The sequence below is a fragment of the Notolepis coatsorum genome (genome assembly GCF_963971535.1).
Source record: "Notolepis coatsorum genome assembly, chromosome: 3".
Lineage (NCBI taxonomy): Eukaryota > Metazoa > Chordata > Actinopteri > Aulopiformes > Paralepididae > Notolepis > Notolepis coatsorum.
This window is the reverse complement of record NC_140167.1, coordinates 182,382,327-182,401,418: the sequence shown is the minus strand read 5'-3', so window position 1 is coordinate 182,401,418 and position 19,092 is coordinate 182,382,327. Positions and strand designations below refer to the sequence as shown.

Genomic DNA, 19,092 nt, shown 5'->3' with positions numbered 1-19,092 from the left:
AGTATTTAATTTAATTTGCACATGTATTACATTTTTTAGGGGGCAGCCTGGCTGTCAGGAGATGAAATAATATTAAATATATCAATTGTTTTTGTATTCAAGTCGTTGTTTTTTGTGGTGCTACTGGGAGCTTGGTGCGTCTGGCGAGAGCTTGTATGGAACGTGCAAGAATTTAAATTGGCGCACAAGTGCAGCTGGCCGTTCAGTGTCGCTATTTGTTTCGTTTTTTTGCTAATATGGTTGTGAAATTGGTATTAGATTCCGCTCTAAGTGGTATTAAAAAGGTCTTAAAATGTCTTAAAAAGTCTCATTTAACTTGTTGAAACCTGCAGATACCCTGTAAATAAGTCTTACCTTCACACAGCATATCTGCCTCCCTCTGCCCCTCTCTTCTCGCAAGAGCACTCCACATGTACATATAGATTATTACTATTGAATGAGTCTGTTCAAATCAATATGCAAACTATTAGGCAAGCAATTGTTGATAATGGACATTTTCTAGGTACACATGTAGCTGAAACACTGACCTCTTGAAATGTACTTTTCTGGCATTATCAACATAGGAATATTGTTGCTGGAGAGTTTGCTGGAATGAATAGTCAGTCAGCCGATCAGCCTCCATTTTATTTAGCTTAGAAACACTTTTTTTTAAACTTAAATTTTTTTATTAAACATTTATAGACAAACAACACGACATATATAATAACCTCAACAACACTATTAAACAGACATAAATAATAAAGAAAAAATGTAATACCCAAAAGACGAAAAATAAAAATTACTGACTTAAGCAAATAAAAAACATAAAACAGTTGTCATACCTTAAACCAAAATAAAATTAGAAAACATTAAGTGTGTGACATGGGTTCAGAGACCCTCTTTGAACCTCTTTCCTCCTTTACCCTTCGCCCTCTTGTGGTGTATTTGGTTCTTCCTCTGTGATGTCGTTTTCGTTCCCCTTGTAATCCTCCCACTTTACCCATCTTTCTCCAAATTTCTCTTCCTGTAACCTCAGCATGTGTGTTATCCTCTCCATATCCTGTATCTCTTCCACTATTCCTACCCATTGTGCTATTGTCGGTGGGTCTTCCTTGTACCACAGTCTCGTTATTGCTTTTCTGGCCGCTATCAACATTATCTTTATTAAATATTTGTCCCCCCCTTGTATTCCCTCGTGTGTCAGGTCTCCTAAGTAAAGCACCAGTCCTGTTTGTGGTAATCCGTATCCTAATATTCTGATCATTGCCTCCCCTATCTCCTCCCAATACCCCTTCAGCTTCTGACATCCCCAGAATATGTGCGTGTGATTTGCCCCCTCCTTCCCACACATCCTCCAGCATGCTCTTTGTGTTGGTGCATATTTTCCCTTCAGCTCTGGGGTTATAAAGAATCTGATTGTTTTTCCATCCAAACTCTTTCCATATCCTCGATCCTGTTGTTGAATGTTGCACCTCGCATATGTTCCCCCATTCCTTCCCTGTTATTTCTATCTCTAGCTCTCTCTCCCATTTCTCCCTTATGTAATCGGTCGTGTGTCCCTTGCTGTTCATTATAGCCCGGTATATTGCTGATATTACTCTTCCTTGCCCCCCTTCGTATGCCCATACTATCATCTTTATTATTCCATTCTGTTCTTCGTCTTTGGCCCCCCTTATTTCTTTGTTGTAGTAGTCTCTAACCTGTAGATATCTGAAGTGGTCCCTGTTTTCTAGTCCAAATTTCTCCTTTAATTTTTGTAGTGTCTGCATTTCCCCCTTCTCTATCATTTTGCATATCGCTGTTGCCCCCCCCCCCCCCCCCCTCTCCCACCTTCTGAATCCATGGTCTAACCTCCCTGGTTTGAATCTCTTGTCATGTGCTACCCATCTCAGAACCCCTGACTGCTTCTCCAATTTGTGTGTTTTTACTACTCTGTTCCATATGGTCAAGGTGCATTTGTTGATTGGATCTAATAGTCCCTCTTTTTCTTTAAATAGTTCCCTATCTCCCACCAGAGCTTGTACCTTGTATCCCTCCCCTTCTTTTTCAATGTATTTCCATCTTGCCTCATATCTGTCGTTACACCAGCACGTCACTGCTCTCAGTTGTGCTGCATAGTAATAATCTTGTAGGCTGGGTACTGCCATCCCTCCCTCTTCCTTTGGTAGTTGTAGTGTTTTATATCTGACCCGTGGTCTTCTCCCCGCCCATATGAACCTCGATATCAGTCTGTCCCACTCCCTGAATTGATTCTGTGGTATTTGTATCGGTAGTGACTGGAATAGGTACAGTAACCTTGATAGTATGTTCATTTTAATGACCTCTATTCTTGAATTGAAGTCCAAGGGCATTACTGTCCATCTCTCTAAGTCTCTCTTGATGTTCTGATTTATCTGTGTATAGTTCGCCTCAAACAGTTTCTCCACCCCTCTCGTGATGTTCACCCCTAAGTATTTAATCTTGTCCATGTCCCATCTTATCCCGTACTGTTCCCTAATTTCCGTCGTTGGGGTATAGTTCCATGCTAAGGTCTGTGTCTTTGTCACGTTTAGTTTGTATCCTGAGTAGTGGCCATATTCCTTCAGTAGATTCATCAGTGCCGGGAAGCTCTTGTCTGGTTGCCTCATGTATACTATCACGTCATCCGCAAATGGGCCTAGTTTATATTCCGTTCCCTTTATCCTTACTCCCTTAATGTCCTCGGTCTGTCTGATCAGTTGTGCCAGTGGTTCTATGAAAACGGCGAAGAGCGTTGGTGAGAGACAACATCCCTGTCTGGTAGCCCTCTCTAATCTGATTCTATCCGTCAAGCTGCCATTCACCTTAACCCTCGCTGTCGGTTCTTGATATAGCGCCTTGATCATCTTCATCGCCAGGGGAGGAAATTAGGCCACTTTACTCGCCAAATGCGAGTATTTTTTACGTTTGCCGAGTAATTCATGAAGAGCACTCGCCAGTCTGGCGAGTACTAGTAATTACAAAACAAAACAAAAAAATCATTCTGCAATCTGCTGATTCGCTCACTGGCACAAGCCGAACTCTGACTCCCCCCTTGATTCCTCCCATTTGCGCCTCATAATAATCCAACCATAACCAATGAACATCATCGTTGTACAGATGCGCTCTAAGCTCCTCCAATGAACACTCATTTTCTAGAAGATGCCGCCCATCTAGGGGAAGTGGACAGATCACTGCGCGCGGACCTACAGACTCCTGCCACCGGCTTGACAACGTAGACAAAAACACATCAGTGGATGAAAATAATTGCATGTAGAGTCGTCGCTTTCGGATATCAGTGCGGTCTGACATGGGGGCGAACAACAGCACACGACACGTCTCCTTCGAGTCGGATGAGAATGACAAGTCAACCAGCATTAGCCGGCTAGCTACCTAGCATGTAACAAGCTACCATAACGCGCGTTCAACATAGTGGACTATACTGAGCGGCTTTGCTTAAATGCAGCCGAGTGACATTTTATTATTACCGGGTTTCCCCCCATATCACCACTCGCCCATATGCCCTTCACAACGGTGATGTTGTCATACTTGGCATTCAGAATACACCTGCTGATCCCCTAGCGTTGTCGATTCGGTTCCAATGTATTGTCATCTTACAGCACAAGTACAGTACAACCAGAATACATTTGGCATACAACCAGAGTGCAAATGTAACAAGTCAAGTTGTTTTATTTAGCTATTACATTACAGTGAAATGCTTGGTTCTTTCACTGCCCAACTCAGTCCAACCTAGACCAGCCCAACCCAGTCCAACCTAGTCCAGCCCAGCCCAGCATCTTTCACTGCCTAGTTCAGCCCAACCCAGTCCAGAATAGTTCCCTCTTTCATGTTAATATGTGATATCCTAATATTTTGAAGAGTAGAGACAGTGTGATTAATACATGTTGTATGCTAATATTGTGAAGAGTAGAGACTGTTATTAATGTTTTATGCTAATAAATATTTTAAAGAGTAGAGACACGGTGTGATTTTTACTATGATTGAAAATCAATTTAGACGAAGACGTACAAAGAAGTAATTATCACAATTAGCGATTTTTTTTGGCTGGTAAAAAATCAGTTTGTCTGGTAAAAAAAATCAGATACTCGCCAGTTGGCTGGTAAGCCAAAAAGTTAGTTTCCTCCCCTGTTCATCGCCCTCCCGTTCAGTCCGAACCTCATCAATGTTTTATATAAAAATTTCCAGCTCACACTGTCGAATGCTTTTTCTGCATCTAGGCTAATCAGTACCGCGCTACCACCTTGTTTTTGTATCTCCTCTATTATGTGTAATGTCTTTCTCACGTTGTCCTGTGTCTGTCTCCCTTTAATAAATCCAGTTTGATCTTCATCTATAATGTCTGGCATAAACGTCTCAAATCTCTTTGATATTATCGATGTATACATCTTGTAATCCACATTGAGTATGGACACAGGTCTGAAACTACTACATAATTCTCTATCCTTCCCTTCCTTCGGTATCGTGGTGATTATGGCTTCCTTCCACGAGGGGGGGGGGCATTTTGCCCTCTTCCATCGTGTGTCTGAACGCCGCCCCTAACATGGGTGCTAATTCTGTTCTAAATGTCTTGTAGAATTCTGATGGGAATCCGTCGCTCCCCGGAGATTTGTTGTTTTTAGCTCTACTAATTGCCTCTTCCAGTTCTCGTTCCGTAATTATTTTATTTAATTCTTCATTCTGTTCTTTCCCTATCGATGGTAACTCTAGCTTCTCCAGATATGCTTCTATTTCCTCTTCTCCCGCTGCTTTTGGCTGTGTGTATAGTTTCTCATAGTATTCTCTAAATGTCCTCTCTATTTCAGCTGGGTCTCAATATTTCATTAGTCTTTATATCCCTTATTGTGTGTATCGTGTTCAACTTCTGTTGCGTCCTAATTCTCCTAGCCAACAATCTGGTCGCTTTTGGTCCCCCTTCATAGTACGTTTGTTTCATGAACCTCGCTTTCTTTTCTATTTCCGTCAATAATTCCCTATTTATCCTGGTCTTTACTTCTTTGATTTCTCCGAGCGTTTCCTGTTCTTTTGATATCTGGTGTCTCCCCTCTAGCTTCTTCAGCTTCCCTATCAGATTGTGATATGTCTCCGTTCTGGCCTTCTTCAGCATTGCTGTCTTCTCCATCAATTTCCCCCTTATCACCACCTTCAGTGTGTCCCATAGAATGTTCGGATCTACCGCCCCGTTGTCATTTTCTTCCTTATACCTGGCTATCTCCCCCTTGATCTGACTCACCACCCCCTTGTTATTTAATATTCCTACATTTAGTCTCCAGATCGTGTTCCTCCGTCTCCCTTCTAGATCTACTGTCAGATATATGGCACTGTGATCCGATATGTCCGCTACTCCTATTCTGCTCTCCCGTACCCTGTAACTGTCCCCCGTCGTCATCAAAAAGTAGTCTATTCTCGCATATGTCACGTGCGGGTGTGAGTAATGTGTGTATTCCCTGTCCATGGCGTGCATCCCCCTCCAAACATCTGTAATTCCCATTTCCGTCATCTGAATATTCATATATCTACTGATTGGTGCCCGTCCTTTTCTAGTACTCGTGGTGTCTAGGTCGTGATTCAGTACTACATCAAAATCTCCCGCGCATATCAATATCCCTTCTAGTTCCATCACTATCATATCAAAAATGGTCTCATATAAATCCCTCTCACTCTCTGGGGGTGCATAAACATTCACTAACGTAATCATTTGACCCTCCATTTTTCCCTTCACCAGAACAAACCTTCCCTCCTTGTCTCTTACTTCCTTGATCAATTCAAATTTGACTGTTTTTGATTAACGTGATTACTCCTCTCCTCAGGTTCCGTTTAAAGGAACTATAGTATGCATTTTCATATCCGAACCTCTTCAGTTTCTCATGATCCTGTGCTACCAAATGTGTCTCCTGCAGAAAAATCACTTCCATCTCACTTTTTTTACATTTCAACATCACTTTGCCCCTCTTTATCACATTATTCATTCCATTAACGTTTAACGACATCATTTTTATACCTTTAACCATTGTCATCTTTCTTCTTCTTTCGTCTGTCAGTCCCCCCCATGTCACATTCATTCCCCCCTCCGGTTGTAGCCTCCGCTCTCTTCACCGAATACATATAATGATTAACATAAATAAAAAACATAAACTTTACATAAAGTGCTCCCAAGGCGTTCGGGGGGTCCCTGTGTCCCCTGCTGGTGGGTGAGGAGTAATTGCTCTCCTAGTGAGAGGCCTCCTCCTGACGGCTTGGGGATTTGAAACCTTTACCCCCAACCGCTCATCATATTTGTCTAGCTTTCTTACTGTTTTTATTGCTGTCGTGCTCCTGGTCAAAAGCGCTCTGTCCTTCATTCTGATCAAAGACCCCCATTTCCTAGGTCCCCCTCAATGTGGCTCATATGTTCCAATGTCCCTCTTTCCTCCCAAACCTGTGTGTGCTGTCTTCTGTGTACCCCTTTTTATTTTATTTTCCTCCTCTCTATTTTCTATGTGATGTCCATTTATCCCCTTAATCCCTTCCAACTGTGTTACTCTCAGCGTGTGTCTATGTACTTGTTTCAATATGTTCTGTGTTCCGTCTATCATACCTAATTATATTTCCATTTATTTCCTCCGTCAGCCTGTGTATTATGTGTCCATGTATACGTTATCTTCGTTCCTATATCCTGCCTCTACCTGGGAATGTGTGTTTATGTATATGTTATTTCAGTTTCTATATTTAGTCTCTATTTGGATAGTTTTTCAATCTCTTGTGCGTGTACTCATCCGTTCGTCTCCTCCCGCCTCCTCTCATTCTCCGTCTCTGGCCTCCTCGTCCGTCTCCGCCTTCGGTCTGTCACTTCTCACCTCGGCCTTCTCCTCTCTCCTCCCTCCTCTCCCGGGCCTCGATCTCCCACTCTGGTCCATCTGCGTGCCCCCTCCAATCTCTGCTGCAGGCTCCGCGTCTGGCCCTCCTGTCTCCTTCCCTCTCCGTCCTCCGCCATCTGCATCCCCCGTCGCCTCATCTCCTCCGCCGCCTCCCGCGCCGTCGCGTATGTCACCGTCCCTTCCTTCCAGTGAATCCTTAGCGAGGTCATGGGTGATTGGAATTTCATTCCGTTTTCTTTCAGAATTCTCTTCAGTCCCGCGTAGGACCTGCGTGTTATTGCCACCGCTGTCGAGTAATCTTGATCAAACGACAGTCTTTTCCCCTCGATTTCTATCTTCTTGGTCCACGCGGTTCTGAGTATCAATTCCTTAATCTCAAATCTCAGAAAGTTAATAATCACCGCCCTCGGAGGTCTGTCCGGTTTCGGTCTCGGAGCCAACGCCCTGTGGGCCCTCTGTATCTCCATTTTTTCCAGTCCCGTCTCCTTCAGTTGTTCCTTGATAAGCTCTTCCACATATTGGATCACGAATTCCCCTTCGACTCCTTCTTTCAATCCCCATATTCTGATGTTATTTCTCCGTGACCTCCCCTCCATGTCCGATATCTGTCTCCATCTGTTCTTGTTTTTGAATCGCACACGTTAACACCTCGTGTATCCCTGTGTTCCATTCCTCCATTTGCGCCGTTCTAGTCTGTACCTCTGTTACGTTTCTGTCCTGTTCCACCATCTTCTCATCCACCCTTTTGATTTCTGTATTCATTTCACCTCTGAAGTCCTCCTGTTCCTTCCTCAATTCCTCCCGTAACTTCCCAATATCATTTCTTATCGTGTCCGAGTTCAGTTTCATGGTCGCCTGCATCGTTTCCGAGTTCAATTTTATGGTCGCCAATATCCCGGCCTGCATGAGCACGGCCCATCCTGGCATTTCCTTGTCCGTCTCAGCCGAGACTCCCCCTTCCTCCGCCTGCTCCTTCTCGGTCTCGCCTCGGGGGTTCTGCTCCATCGAACTCTCCTCTTCCTGTGAGTTCTCCATTTCTCTTTCCTTCATATTTGTTTTCTCCTCCTTCCTTCTCGTTTGCATCTTGATTTTTGATCACTTTTCGGGTCCTTATTTCTCCGTTTTTCGCTCTTTTGACCAGGAGCCTCACCGCATGCGTGCTACTCTTCCGCTCTCATACCGGAAGCCTAGAAACACTTTTAACTAATTAATTACAATTTTGTACTGGCCAGTCTTGATATTAGGACCGGTTTAGATTGAGAAATTACAAATTGCTACCAAAATGAACAGTGGTTGTTGGCCTCTCTTTGATACTTGTTTATCTCTTGACGCTCTTAATGAGTGTGTGTTGTTGTTATGTGTGTGTGTGTGTGTGGTGGTGATGGTGGGAGGGTGTGTGGACATCTGAAGGGCCTGTGGTTTGGGTGTGGCTGGTACATGTGTTTATTCTCACTTATATAGGAGGCTGTTTCTCTTTAATTATCAAAAGAAGATCATCAAGTCACAAGTGTCTCTCTCTCTCTCTTACTCTATATCCCTCTTTCTCTATCTTTCCCTCTTTCTCTATCTTTACCTTTCTACCAGCCCCATTGTGTGTTGTTGGCGTCAAAGGAGAACTCTGCTCCGGTGAAGCTGGGAGGGTTTGGAGTGGCCATCCAGCTGGGAGAGTCAGGACTGGTGGCAGGAGGTATGGTACTACACACCACAACACACACACACACACACTCACGCAAACACACACACACACACACACACACACGTGCAAACACACACACACAGTAACACAGACACACGCACGCACGAACACACACACACACACTCACACAAAATACACACAGACACGCACATCACATCATTTTAACTGAGGGGTTGTATTTTCATGTATTTATTTGTATGTATTTTAGTGTATTGTAACCTATACTGATTCCTACTGTGTTTTAATTACTGTACTATGTTTTTTAACTGATGGGTTGTATTTTAATGTATTTATTTGTATGTATTTTAGTGTATTGTAACCTATACTGATTCCTACTGTGTTTTAATTATTGTACTATGTTTTAATTATTGTTGTGCTCATGTCACCTGCCCCAGAGACTACAGTTGAAAATTAGCCAACTTGGCTAAACTGGCATATTTACAGTCAAATGTTCCTTAATATGCACTGTCTCTGTATTTTAAACCAATAAATACAAAATACAACACACACAAACACACACGCACGCATACACACACACACAGACACACACGCATACACACACACACACACCACAACACACACATTTGAATACTTTATTTGGTTCCACAAATTATATTACATAAACAGGGAATCGAATATATCGGGGCCAAGCAGCACTGAACACTTAAGGGTACACATAGCACCTCCTTCTCCACTTCTCTCTGTCTAAGCTGCCAATAATAGCTGAGACAGAGCAATATTTGTTTGGCTTTTCTCCTAGACATTGCAGCAATTCTCAGACCGGTCATGGTGCACACACACAAACATACACACACACACAGACAAACATACAAACACAGACAAACATACAAACACAGACACACTCTCACACATACACGCACACAGACACACCTCCCACGCAGACATCGATATGTCATCCCAGTAGTCATACAGGATGTTCTCCTGAGTAGGCAGGTTTACTGGAAACACGTGATTCATTATGCAGCATGGAGTAACTTGCTACTGTATGGAGGAAGTGCTCAGAAGGCAACGTTTGTTCAGTAGTAACTCCGCAAAGGACTTTCTAATAATTTTCTAGTCCCAGTACTAACTGGACTGGGTTTAGAGGAGGTCACAGGAGATCAGAGATCACCTTTGACCGTAGACTTTAGCTAGCCCTCTAGCCTCTGCTATGACAGCTGTTTGTATTAAAGACCATGTCACTTCCAACATCTGCAGCTGGATAAATGGAATGTGAAACCAGAAACCTGGACAGGCAGAGAGAGTAGATAACGCATAACAAAAATGACTTATTAATGAGATGGGATGTTATCCTGTTAAAGATCCTTTTTTTTTATTGAATGTAAAATGCAAATGAAAACAAATGGGTCCTCAGATACTGTATATTCAGTGTCAAATATAGTACATAACTATCTTTAACCCATAGAGGAACGTTACGCAAGAGTTTCTGTTCTGCATGTCTGAGTCAATACTGAGAAAGACAATACTTCACTTTTTCAAAGTTACAAAAGTAAGGAAGCGTTTATTTATTAAAGGAACTGAAGGAAAGGGAAGCATCTATATTGCATATTCATAAGTTAAGTTAAGTTGTTTTACCTTTAACCTTTAAACCTTTAAATTGGGTGGGCAGGGACTACCACATGACTCCTAATGGCCACCACAACCCAACGTGTAGATAGATAGATAGATGCTACATACCCTACCACATGACCCCTAATGGCCACCACAACCCAACGTGTAGATAGATAGATAGATGCTACATACCCTACCACATGACCCCTAATGGCCACCACAACCCAACGTGTAGATAGATAGATAGATGCTACATACCCTACCACATGACCCCTAATGGCCACCACAACCCAACATGTAGATATTATAGGAAGTGAGAGCCAGCATATCACCAGGGTTATCAAGTGTAAATAAATAGGCAGGGAGAGCCAGCATATCACCAGGGTTATCAAGTGTAAATAAATAGGCAGGGAGAGCCAGCATATCACCAGGGTTATCAAGTGTAAATAACCCGTCAGAAGGATCCGCCCCTTCCTGACAAAAGAAGCCACCCAACTCCTCGTCCAATCAACAGTCATCTCCCGCCTCGACTACTGCAACGCACTGCTCGCTGGCCTCCCGGCCACTGCCACCAAGCCTCTTCAGCGTCTCTACAATTCGTAGCCGCATTTCTGCAGACCCCTCTCTGATTGGTTGAGCTCCATTTTCTGCAGACCCCTCTCTGATTGGTTGAGCGAAGCCCCTCTCTGATTGGAAATGTACTACCAGATTCACGTATAACGTTATTTCGCGTGACTTCGCGGTTTATTCATAATGTTATGCACATTTCAGAACACAGCCAGCTGTCAGAAACTGTAAACGTTGTTATTTCGCGGCCTGCCCATTTGATGTTCCCAAATCATATTCAGAAAGTATCACAGAGACTTCTATTGACCAAGGAATTCGTTATTATTAGTAAGACACAACATTTCAGTAGCAATTGACCACCAGACTCTTTCTCTTAAGGCATTAACTGGGTTAATTAATATAAATGTTATATTGTAACTGTCTAGTTACACATTGGTTCCGAAACATGTATGTTCTGAGAGAGCTCTGGTCAGCGAAGCCGCAAGCGATTATTATTGGTTTTTAATGACAAACCAATTACATAATCCTATCCAACATATGTGTAAATGCACACACAACATATTCCAGTTAACGGTATATTTTTTTAATGATTCGTTATGGCGTAATCAATACTTCCATGCGTATAAATTGCGTTCGCGACCTCCATGTTTTGGGGCTATTCATCAGAAAACTCGGATCCGGGATTCGGCTCCCATCCGTCGGGCAACAACTGTGGGTTTTCAGCCTCTCTCTCTGGAGCTTAACGGAGTTTCGACTCCTGGCTAGAGGAGCTTGTCGCGGCTCATGCGCATGCGCGCGCTCGGCCAATCAGAGAGGGGTCTGCAGAAATGGCCTCAACCAATCAGAGAGGGGTCTGCAGAAATGGCCTCAACCAATCAGAGAGGGGTCTGCAGAAATGCGGCTATGAATTGTAGAGACGCGCCTCTTCAACTCATTCAGAACGCAGCAGCCCGCCTCAAACCTACTGAAGTCGGCCCATGTCACCCCACTTCTTAGGGACCTGCACTGGCTCCCAATTGCTGCACGAATCCGTTTCAAGGCCCTCGACCTGGCATATACTGTGCAACAAAGGGAACCGCTCCCGCCTACCTCCGGTCAATGGTCTCTAACTACACACCCTCAAGACCCCTACGCTCTGCTACCCACCCCAGTTAGGACAGCCGAAACCCGTCCAATCCTTCGCCGTCGACTAAAGACGCACTTCTTCAACTATTATCTGAAATTCTAAAATAAAAAAAAATCTAAACCTAACTAACCTTACTGTCATTCACTTGTCCTAATAAACTAACCTACACTGTAGCACTCAACACTTTGATGAACATTGTTATTCAGCTGATAGAGTTGTGCCCTTTCTGATGACTTGTCGTACAGAACTTGTAAGTCGCTTTGGATAGAAGCGTCAGCTAAATGACTAAATGTAAATGTAAAATGTAAATGTAAATAAATAGGCAGTGAGAGCCAGCATATCACCATATCATCTATTCAAGTGGGCACCTCCCTTCACTGGTGTTTCGTCAAATTAGGCCCTAGACACCTCGGGAAGGCTCAACACTTAGTTACAGCATCCCAGAACCATCCCCCTCCATCTGTGTCACCCCATCCTTGTGTTATTGTAACCCAGGGTTCAGATTCATATCTATCATAACTATCATAGGGACATAAATAGTTAATGTTAGTAGGTAAGAACTTTCTAGAACGTAAAACATTCTAGGACCAGACTCCCCAGAACCCCATAGGATTGTGATAATGTAGTCCTGGGATAATATGCACAGGGACGTGCATTAAGATAGAAGGGGAGAATGTAACCCAGGGTCCACAATTATCCTTTGCATCCCAGGTGGGTTGACATCAGCTTGTGTCGGAGCAGGTTGTGCATTCTCTTGAGGGCGCACTGGTGCTTGAGGCCGGCGGAGCTCGGGTACTGGCTCCTCTCGGCTTGTCCCGGGTGAGGGGCTTGCTTGTGTTGCAGGCCCCGGACCCTGTGGGGCATCCATTCTGAATACGTCCCCCCCGGTTCCTTCGTCGGTTTGGGGGTCGGGCTGAGGGCGGCGGTTGAGGGCGGCGCTGATGGTGGCGAGTTCTCTCTGGAGGACTTCCGCAAGGGCTTCGCCCCTCTCTGTCGCTATCTCCGTTAGGTCTGTGAGAAAAGTCTGTGTAACCGTGTTACTGGCTACAGGGTCATAAACGCTGGCTAAATCTCTAATGAGGTAACTCGCTTGGGGCGTGATTAGTCGGAAATTGGAAACTGCTTGCGGGCCTTCGCCATTGTCGTATTCTAGAATAACCCGTGGTTCTGGCTCTAAGCCGACAGGGGCTACAAAGAACGTCCTCCGAATGGTGCCGCGTTCCATCAGATATCCACTCAGTTCAGCGTCAGTGGTAATATCGGCTATGATTGAATTAGGGAGTCTCACGCTGCTAGTTTGAACTACGTCCCTCGCTACACGCTATTTAAGCTTCTGACTTAAAGGCTAATAATCCAGTTAACTGTGATATACTCCTCCTGGCTGGCTCGCCAAATTTATGTAGCACTTGTGTTACTAACAGTAACATCTGTTTGCCACGGGCACAGTTCTAGGTTCGAATGAGACGAGGAGTAATATGCACAATTAAAAGAATAGTAGACCAGAGGCAGAGTTATAACAATAACCGGTGTTTTAATTAAAAGCGCGCTAGATAAACAGTAATAATACATACAGGGGTGCTCCAGTAGCACACCATGTTACCGCGCTGCGTCGCGGGACTCCGTGCTGCGTCACGGATCTGGTTGACTCTGAGTTCGATTCCCGGACTCGCCGTCATTTGCCGAATGTCTCCCCCTGCTCTCTCTCCCGTTTCACCCTGCAACTGTCGGTCATGCTTGACCAGAAAAGCGATAAACGCTAAAAAATAAAGTTTAAAAAAAAAATAATAATAATACATACGTAAAGTACAAGTAATGCTTTGAAGTATCCCTTTTAGGTTCTTTCAGTAACCTCTCCTTGCGGGAGGGTTAGGTCGATATCAAGGCCTAGGTCGATTGGATCAACACATTGGGGTTCGTTCAGACGTCTCTGAGGTTATCATCGGTAAATCTATATTAGTTTATCAGGGAATGCAAATACCTTATTAGGTGAATTGGCCCTTTAACCCTTTTTCTTTACAGGAAAACTATCAGTGATTCAGCTATAATCGATATGTCATCTAGCATGTTCTATTATGACATCACCACAAACGTTCTAGAAGATTCTATGTTCTAGAAGGTTCTATTATGACATCATACAGTGGTTAAGCATTTATCCTCTAATTCTTATAGGAGAATATCCGTATCCATATATCAAGTTAAATCAAATCAAATACAATATCAAAATAACACAAGGTGAACGGGGTCGACGCCCTTGGAAGTCCTTGTAGTCTCGTTCAGTTCAATCGTACCGGACTGTTGGTGTAGCAATAGTTGAGCAATAGTTGAGCATCAGGGGTATTCACATCAGGCTGGCATTAGTCTGGAGGTATATCAAATGTTCTGGGGTTGGCTCGCCATCGGGTATCGATCCAGCTGAGCACACTTGGTGATGGGTGGTCTGGACTGCTCCGGGATGCTGGTTGAGACTTGCGGCTTTCAGTCGGTTGGTTAGTCCTGTCCGTCTGGTCGATGTTGCTGGTTCGGAGGTCGAGGCGGAAAGAGAGCTGGCTGTTGGAGAGCTAGCTGTTTTTATAGGAAACCAAGATGTTCCGGAACGTTCTATATGACATCATAGGATGACATCACAAAGGTTCCAGAACCTTCTATCATGACATCATACGCGGGTTCTAGACTGTTTTACGTTCTAGAAAGTTCTTACCTACTAGCATTAACTATTTATGTTCCTATGATAGTTATGAATCTGAACCCTGGGTTACATTATCCCCTTCTATCCTAATGCACGTCCCTGTGCATATTATCCCAGGACTACATTATCACAATCCTATGGGGTTCTGGGGAGTCTGTTCCTAGAATGTTTTACGTTCTAGAAAGTTCTTACCTACTAACATTAACTATTTATGTCCCTATGATAGTTATGATAGATATGAATCTGAACCCTGGGTTACATTATCATCCTTATGTTGAAAACATTACTATTCCTGATAACAATATCACGCATGAAACAGAAACGGAGAAAAGGAAAACTCTTACCCTTTGTTTTCTTTGGCGCCCAGCTGACATTATTTCTCCTCAACCAAAACGACTGACTCCCTTTCAGTGCTTCTTCCGACATCTCATTTTACTGCCTTTTGCAAACGTTGCCCACGAATCCCAAACTCTCCCAATAACAATAAAGTAAATCGTGCTATAAACCCTCTACTGGACAAACCCTAGCTTTCCATCCTCGCTGTTCAGTTTCTGCTGCCAAATCTGCATATAATCTTTCCTTTTATAAGCCTCCTCCACTGAATCCTCCCAAGGCATGGTCAACTCTATAAAATAAACTATCCGCTGACTTGCAGACCATAATACTAGGTCAGGCCTCAAGTTGGTGCTAACTATCTCTCATGGAACAACAGGTTTTCCTCCCAAAATCGACCTGCATTAGCTCCATTTCACTCCCTCGCGGACAAATTTAATGGCTGCACTCTCCATCCGATTTACATCCTGAATTCATCTGTACTCTTCTACTTCCTGCCGCTAAGCTTTTCAAAACCTAGTTATGTCTCCATGTATACCGGCCCTGAGAAAGACTAGTCTTACAGCCTGACATAATATGCCTCAAAGTTGCCATCTCTGAACGCGGTGGACATGACGGGTCCCCATCTACCCACTGTTTTAGGTTCTGTGGTGATGGCAGCACATCATAAGTACTCCCCTATTAGGAATTGTATATACGATTTTCCTCCATACTCCACAGGTCCCTCCAGTTAATCTTCCTCTTCTCTACACTTTCCCAGTCCATCCACTGTCCCTGTTTAACCTGATATACCTAAGCCAGAGTACCCCGAGGAACCCCACGGAAAACAGGGGTGAAACATGCACAGAACAGCCCCCTGCTGGTCGATAACCACTCCGCTACTGTGACCCTGTGTGTGTGTGTGTGTACTTGCACGTGCATGCCTATGCATTCATTCGGTTTTTTTTTCTCTCTCTCTCTCTCTCTCTCTCTCTCTCTTTCTCTCTCCCTCCCTCTCCAGGGCGAGTGGGCACGCCCCACTTCATGGCCCCAGAGGTGGTGAAGAGGGAGCCCTACGGTAAGCCGGTGGACGTGTGGGGGTGCGGGGTCATCCTCTTCATCCTCCTCTCCGGCTGCCTCCCCTTCTACGGCACCAAGGAGCGCCTGTTCGAGGCCATCTGCAAGGGCAAATACAAGGTAGAGAAGGAGCTGACCTGAAGGGGAACCTCCTCATATTGGAATCCTATATGCATTCACGATGGTGATCCGTGGATTCAAAAACGGAGTATTTAATGCGTGCATAACATGTATGTAAGCAGATGAACCCGCGCCAGTGGAGCCACATCTCGGAGAGCGCTAAGGACCTGGTGAGGCGCATGCTGATGCTGGACCCCGCAGAGAGGATCACCGTCTACGAGGCCCTCAACCACCCCTGGCTCAAGGTACAGTAGGACACGAGGGGCGTGGGTTTGGTTTCAACATTGGGGGGGGGGACATTTTAAGCGGGGGTCAGGGGGTCCTCCCCCAGGAAAATGTTAAGCATCAAACAAAACACTGGTGTGCTTTTCTGCATTGATTTGTGGTGGAAATGTCTTAAGCCTCTAAAGCAGGGAGGGGCAACTGGCGGCCCGCGGGCCGCATGCGGCCCTCACCGACACTCCATGCGGCCCCAGGCCAATATTTATATTTAAAAAAGAAATTTAAATCAATTTTTTTTTTTTTTTTTTTTTTTTTTGACTAAGAGGTTGGCAGTCGACTATGGCTCCTTTCGATCGATTAGTCGACTATTCGACTAATAGGGGTCAGCCCTAGTGTGGACATATTCAACACTGTTGAAAGTGCCGTGCAGCAATATGGGGGGTTTGATAAACTGTCCGCCATGTTACCGATGGAGCACCCGCAATGAAAGGAAAACACACAGGATTCGCCGGGCTTCTAAGGCAGAGTGGCGTTGAGTGTCCAATGCTGCACTGCATTATACATCAGGTAAGTTCGCTAACATAATTTCCATCTATTGTGGGTCACTAATAATCAGGGGTGCAGTGGTCATACCACGCCGTCCCAGCACTTTTCTGAGCAGAAGTACGCGCATGGATGTGCACGCGCGTGCACAAAAATGAAATGTTATTTCATCTGATGCAGATTGCATGCACAAACATTGAAGTTGACATTCCTTCTATTCTGCGCCAACAGGAGAGACCACAAGTGTCTCATTAAAGACAGAACCATTATTGACCCACTGTGGGGGGAGGGTGAATGTCATGCCAGTTTGATAAAGGGTCAATGGGAGGCACTCAGGAATGTTTTGTTTAGTAGCAGGATAAACGTTTATACATTTAACAAAATCATTTATTATTGCACTTTTGATTTATTGTTGTAGTGAAATGCAGCAGGAATGCTGCTTTGTGTTTGTTAAAGGGGAACTATTTTACTATTTCTTTCACTATTTGGGCACTTTTACACAATTCCTGTGAGTCTATGGAACACCTCTGTAATATTTTTTATTCATTGTTTTGTATTTCTAATCAAGTCCTCAAAAACAGCATTTTTCTACCTCAAGTCAAGATCTCGAGCCGTTTTGAGCCTGGGCTCCAGCCACTGTGTGCAGCTCATCTTGTACCTCGCCATTATCATGCAGCGGTGTCTTTCTGACATCACAAATCATCACATTTTCAGATGACTCAGTTCAGTGAGGGTGAATATTGTGAGAGGAGAATTGGAAGAATGCGCCAATATGAGAATTAGAGACATAGATCATATTAATATAAGTTCACATAGCTAGGAAACAATGCTAAACACTCAAAAAGGGCCATTTATAAGATAGTTCCCCTTTAAGCAGTGCATGGGCTTTAAGTTCATACATTTATTTTAATAGAAGCCTTAATTATAATTTGTCGCTTTTGTATGTATTTGGGTTACACAGCAATACTTTCAAATTCAGCTGTATTTATAAATTCATAAAGTTGAAATTAAGCATTACTAAATGCGTTTTAAATTGAATAAAAACAAAGTTACAACCAATTATAATAGTTTATATGCCTTATTTATCACATCTGTGACTATTCTGCGCTATTTGAGTGATGGGGTACTACTGGCGCGACTGCCGATAAACAATGCGGCCCCCCAGATTGATTGTGGAAATTTAGTGGCCCTCACCATATACAAAGTTGCCCACCCCTGCTCTAAAGCCTACATAGGCAATGGTTCACCTGGACATAGTGTTTTTTTTTTGTCATTATCCTTTGAGTCAGTATCAAGTGTTGTACCTTTTATGATTCAGGGGAACGTACCCTTCATTGCAGTGTGAGCGTACAATATTTGACATAATTTTTTTTTTAAATGCCCAGTGAAAAAAACCTTGTGTTTTGTTGAATAACACCATAGTTCCCCACATGAACAGTTCTATTTAGGTGTTCTGAACCTCCATGGGAGATTTGGTGCACATACTAACTGTACACCTTTTCCTCAGTGCGTTACAGCCATTTATACGGATATTGTTCGGGGCGTATCACTTTTGGTGTTACCTTCATATTTGGACCACTATCACCTCTGAGAGTAAATATAAAAGTATTATATTGTTTGACATATGAAAGTAAAAAGTATAAACACACACTCCTCACTGCAAACAAAACTGAAATAACTGAATTGAGTGTGCTGAGCGTCTCATCTCCGGGGAGATTCCAGGGAAGGAGAACCGGCCCAGGTGACCATTAACCCTTTCACTGCCACACTACAGAAGGTTAACCCTTTACTATCACACTACCGATGGTTACAGTGAAAGGGTTAACCGTTTGGTAGTGCGGCAGTGAACGGGTTAACATTCTGTGTATTGTCGTAGTGAAAGGGTTAACCTGTTGTTGTGTGGCAGTGAAAGGGTTAACATTCTGTGTATTGTCACAGTGAAAAACAATTTAAAGCGATAGTATCCAAAGATATATACTGTTTTGTAAAAGCATGTCTAGTGTCACGCCGACGTTACACTTGGTTTTAGAGGGTTCATTTATGTAAAGGAAAAGACAACATTCTGGTACCCGCTGACACAAATATAATGGAATATAATACAGTAATATTCTGTATGTTCTGTATATTCTGTATGTCATTCTGTATTTCTTTCAAATATATATTCTCCTGTATTGTTTATGCACATTCAAAACATATCACATGTGTTTTGGGTAGTTTTTTGGGGGTTCAGATTAGGGCTGGGCGATAAAACGATAACGATAACTATCGCAATAAATTATTTCCTCGAAATAAACATGAAACGTGGTCGCAAAGTTTCGAT

The 19,092-nt window shown here is 43.6% G+C and overlaps 1 protein-coding gene across 8 annotated transcripts in view; it reads left to right on the top strand.

Moving 5' to 3' along the window:
- Positions 1-19,092, top strand: part of caska (calcium/calmodulin-dependent serine protein kinase a) — a 507,486-nt gene that overhangs the window by 372,741 nt on the left and 115,653 nt on the right. For 5 of the 8 annotated variants that reach the window (XM_084310852.1, XM_084310851.1, XM_084310849.1 and 2 more), the window contains exons 6-8: positions 8,436-8,538; positions 15,832-16,007; positions 16,130-16,252. In XM_084310852.1, coding sequence (XP_084166978.1) covers positions 8,436-8,538; positions 15,832-16,007; positions 16,130-16,252 — 402 coding nt within the window. Of the gene's footprint in view, positions 1-8,435; positions 8,539-15,831; positions 16,008-16,126; positions 16,253-19,092 lie in introns of all 8 variants that reach the window. The other 3 variants (XM_084310850.1, XM_084310848.1, XM_084310845.1) reach the window with 1 other exon arrangement.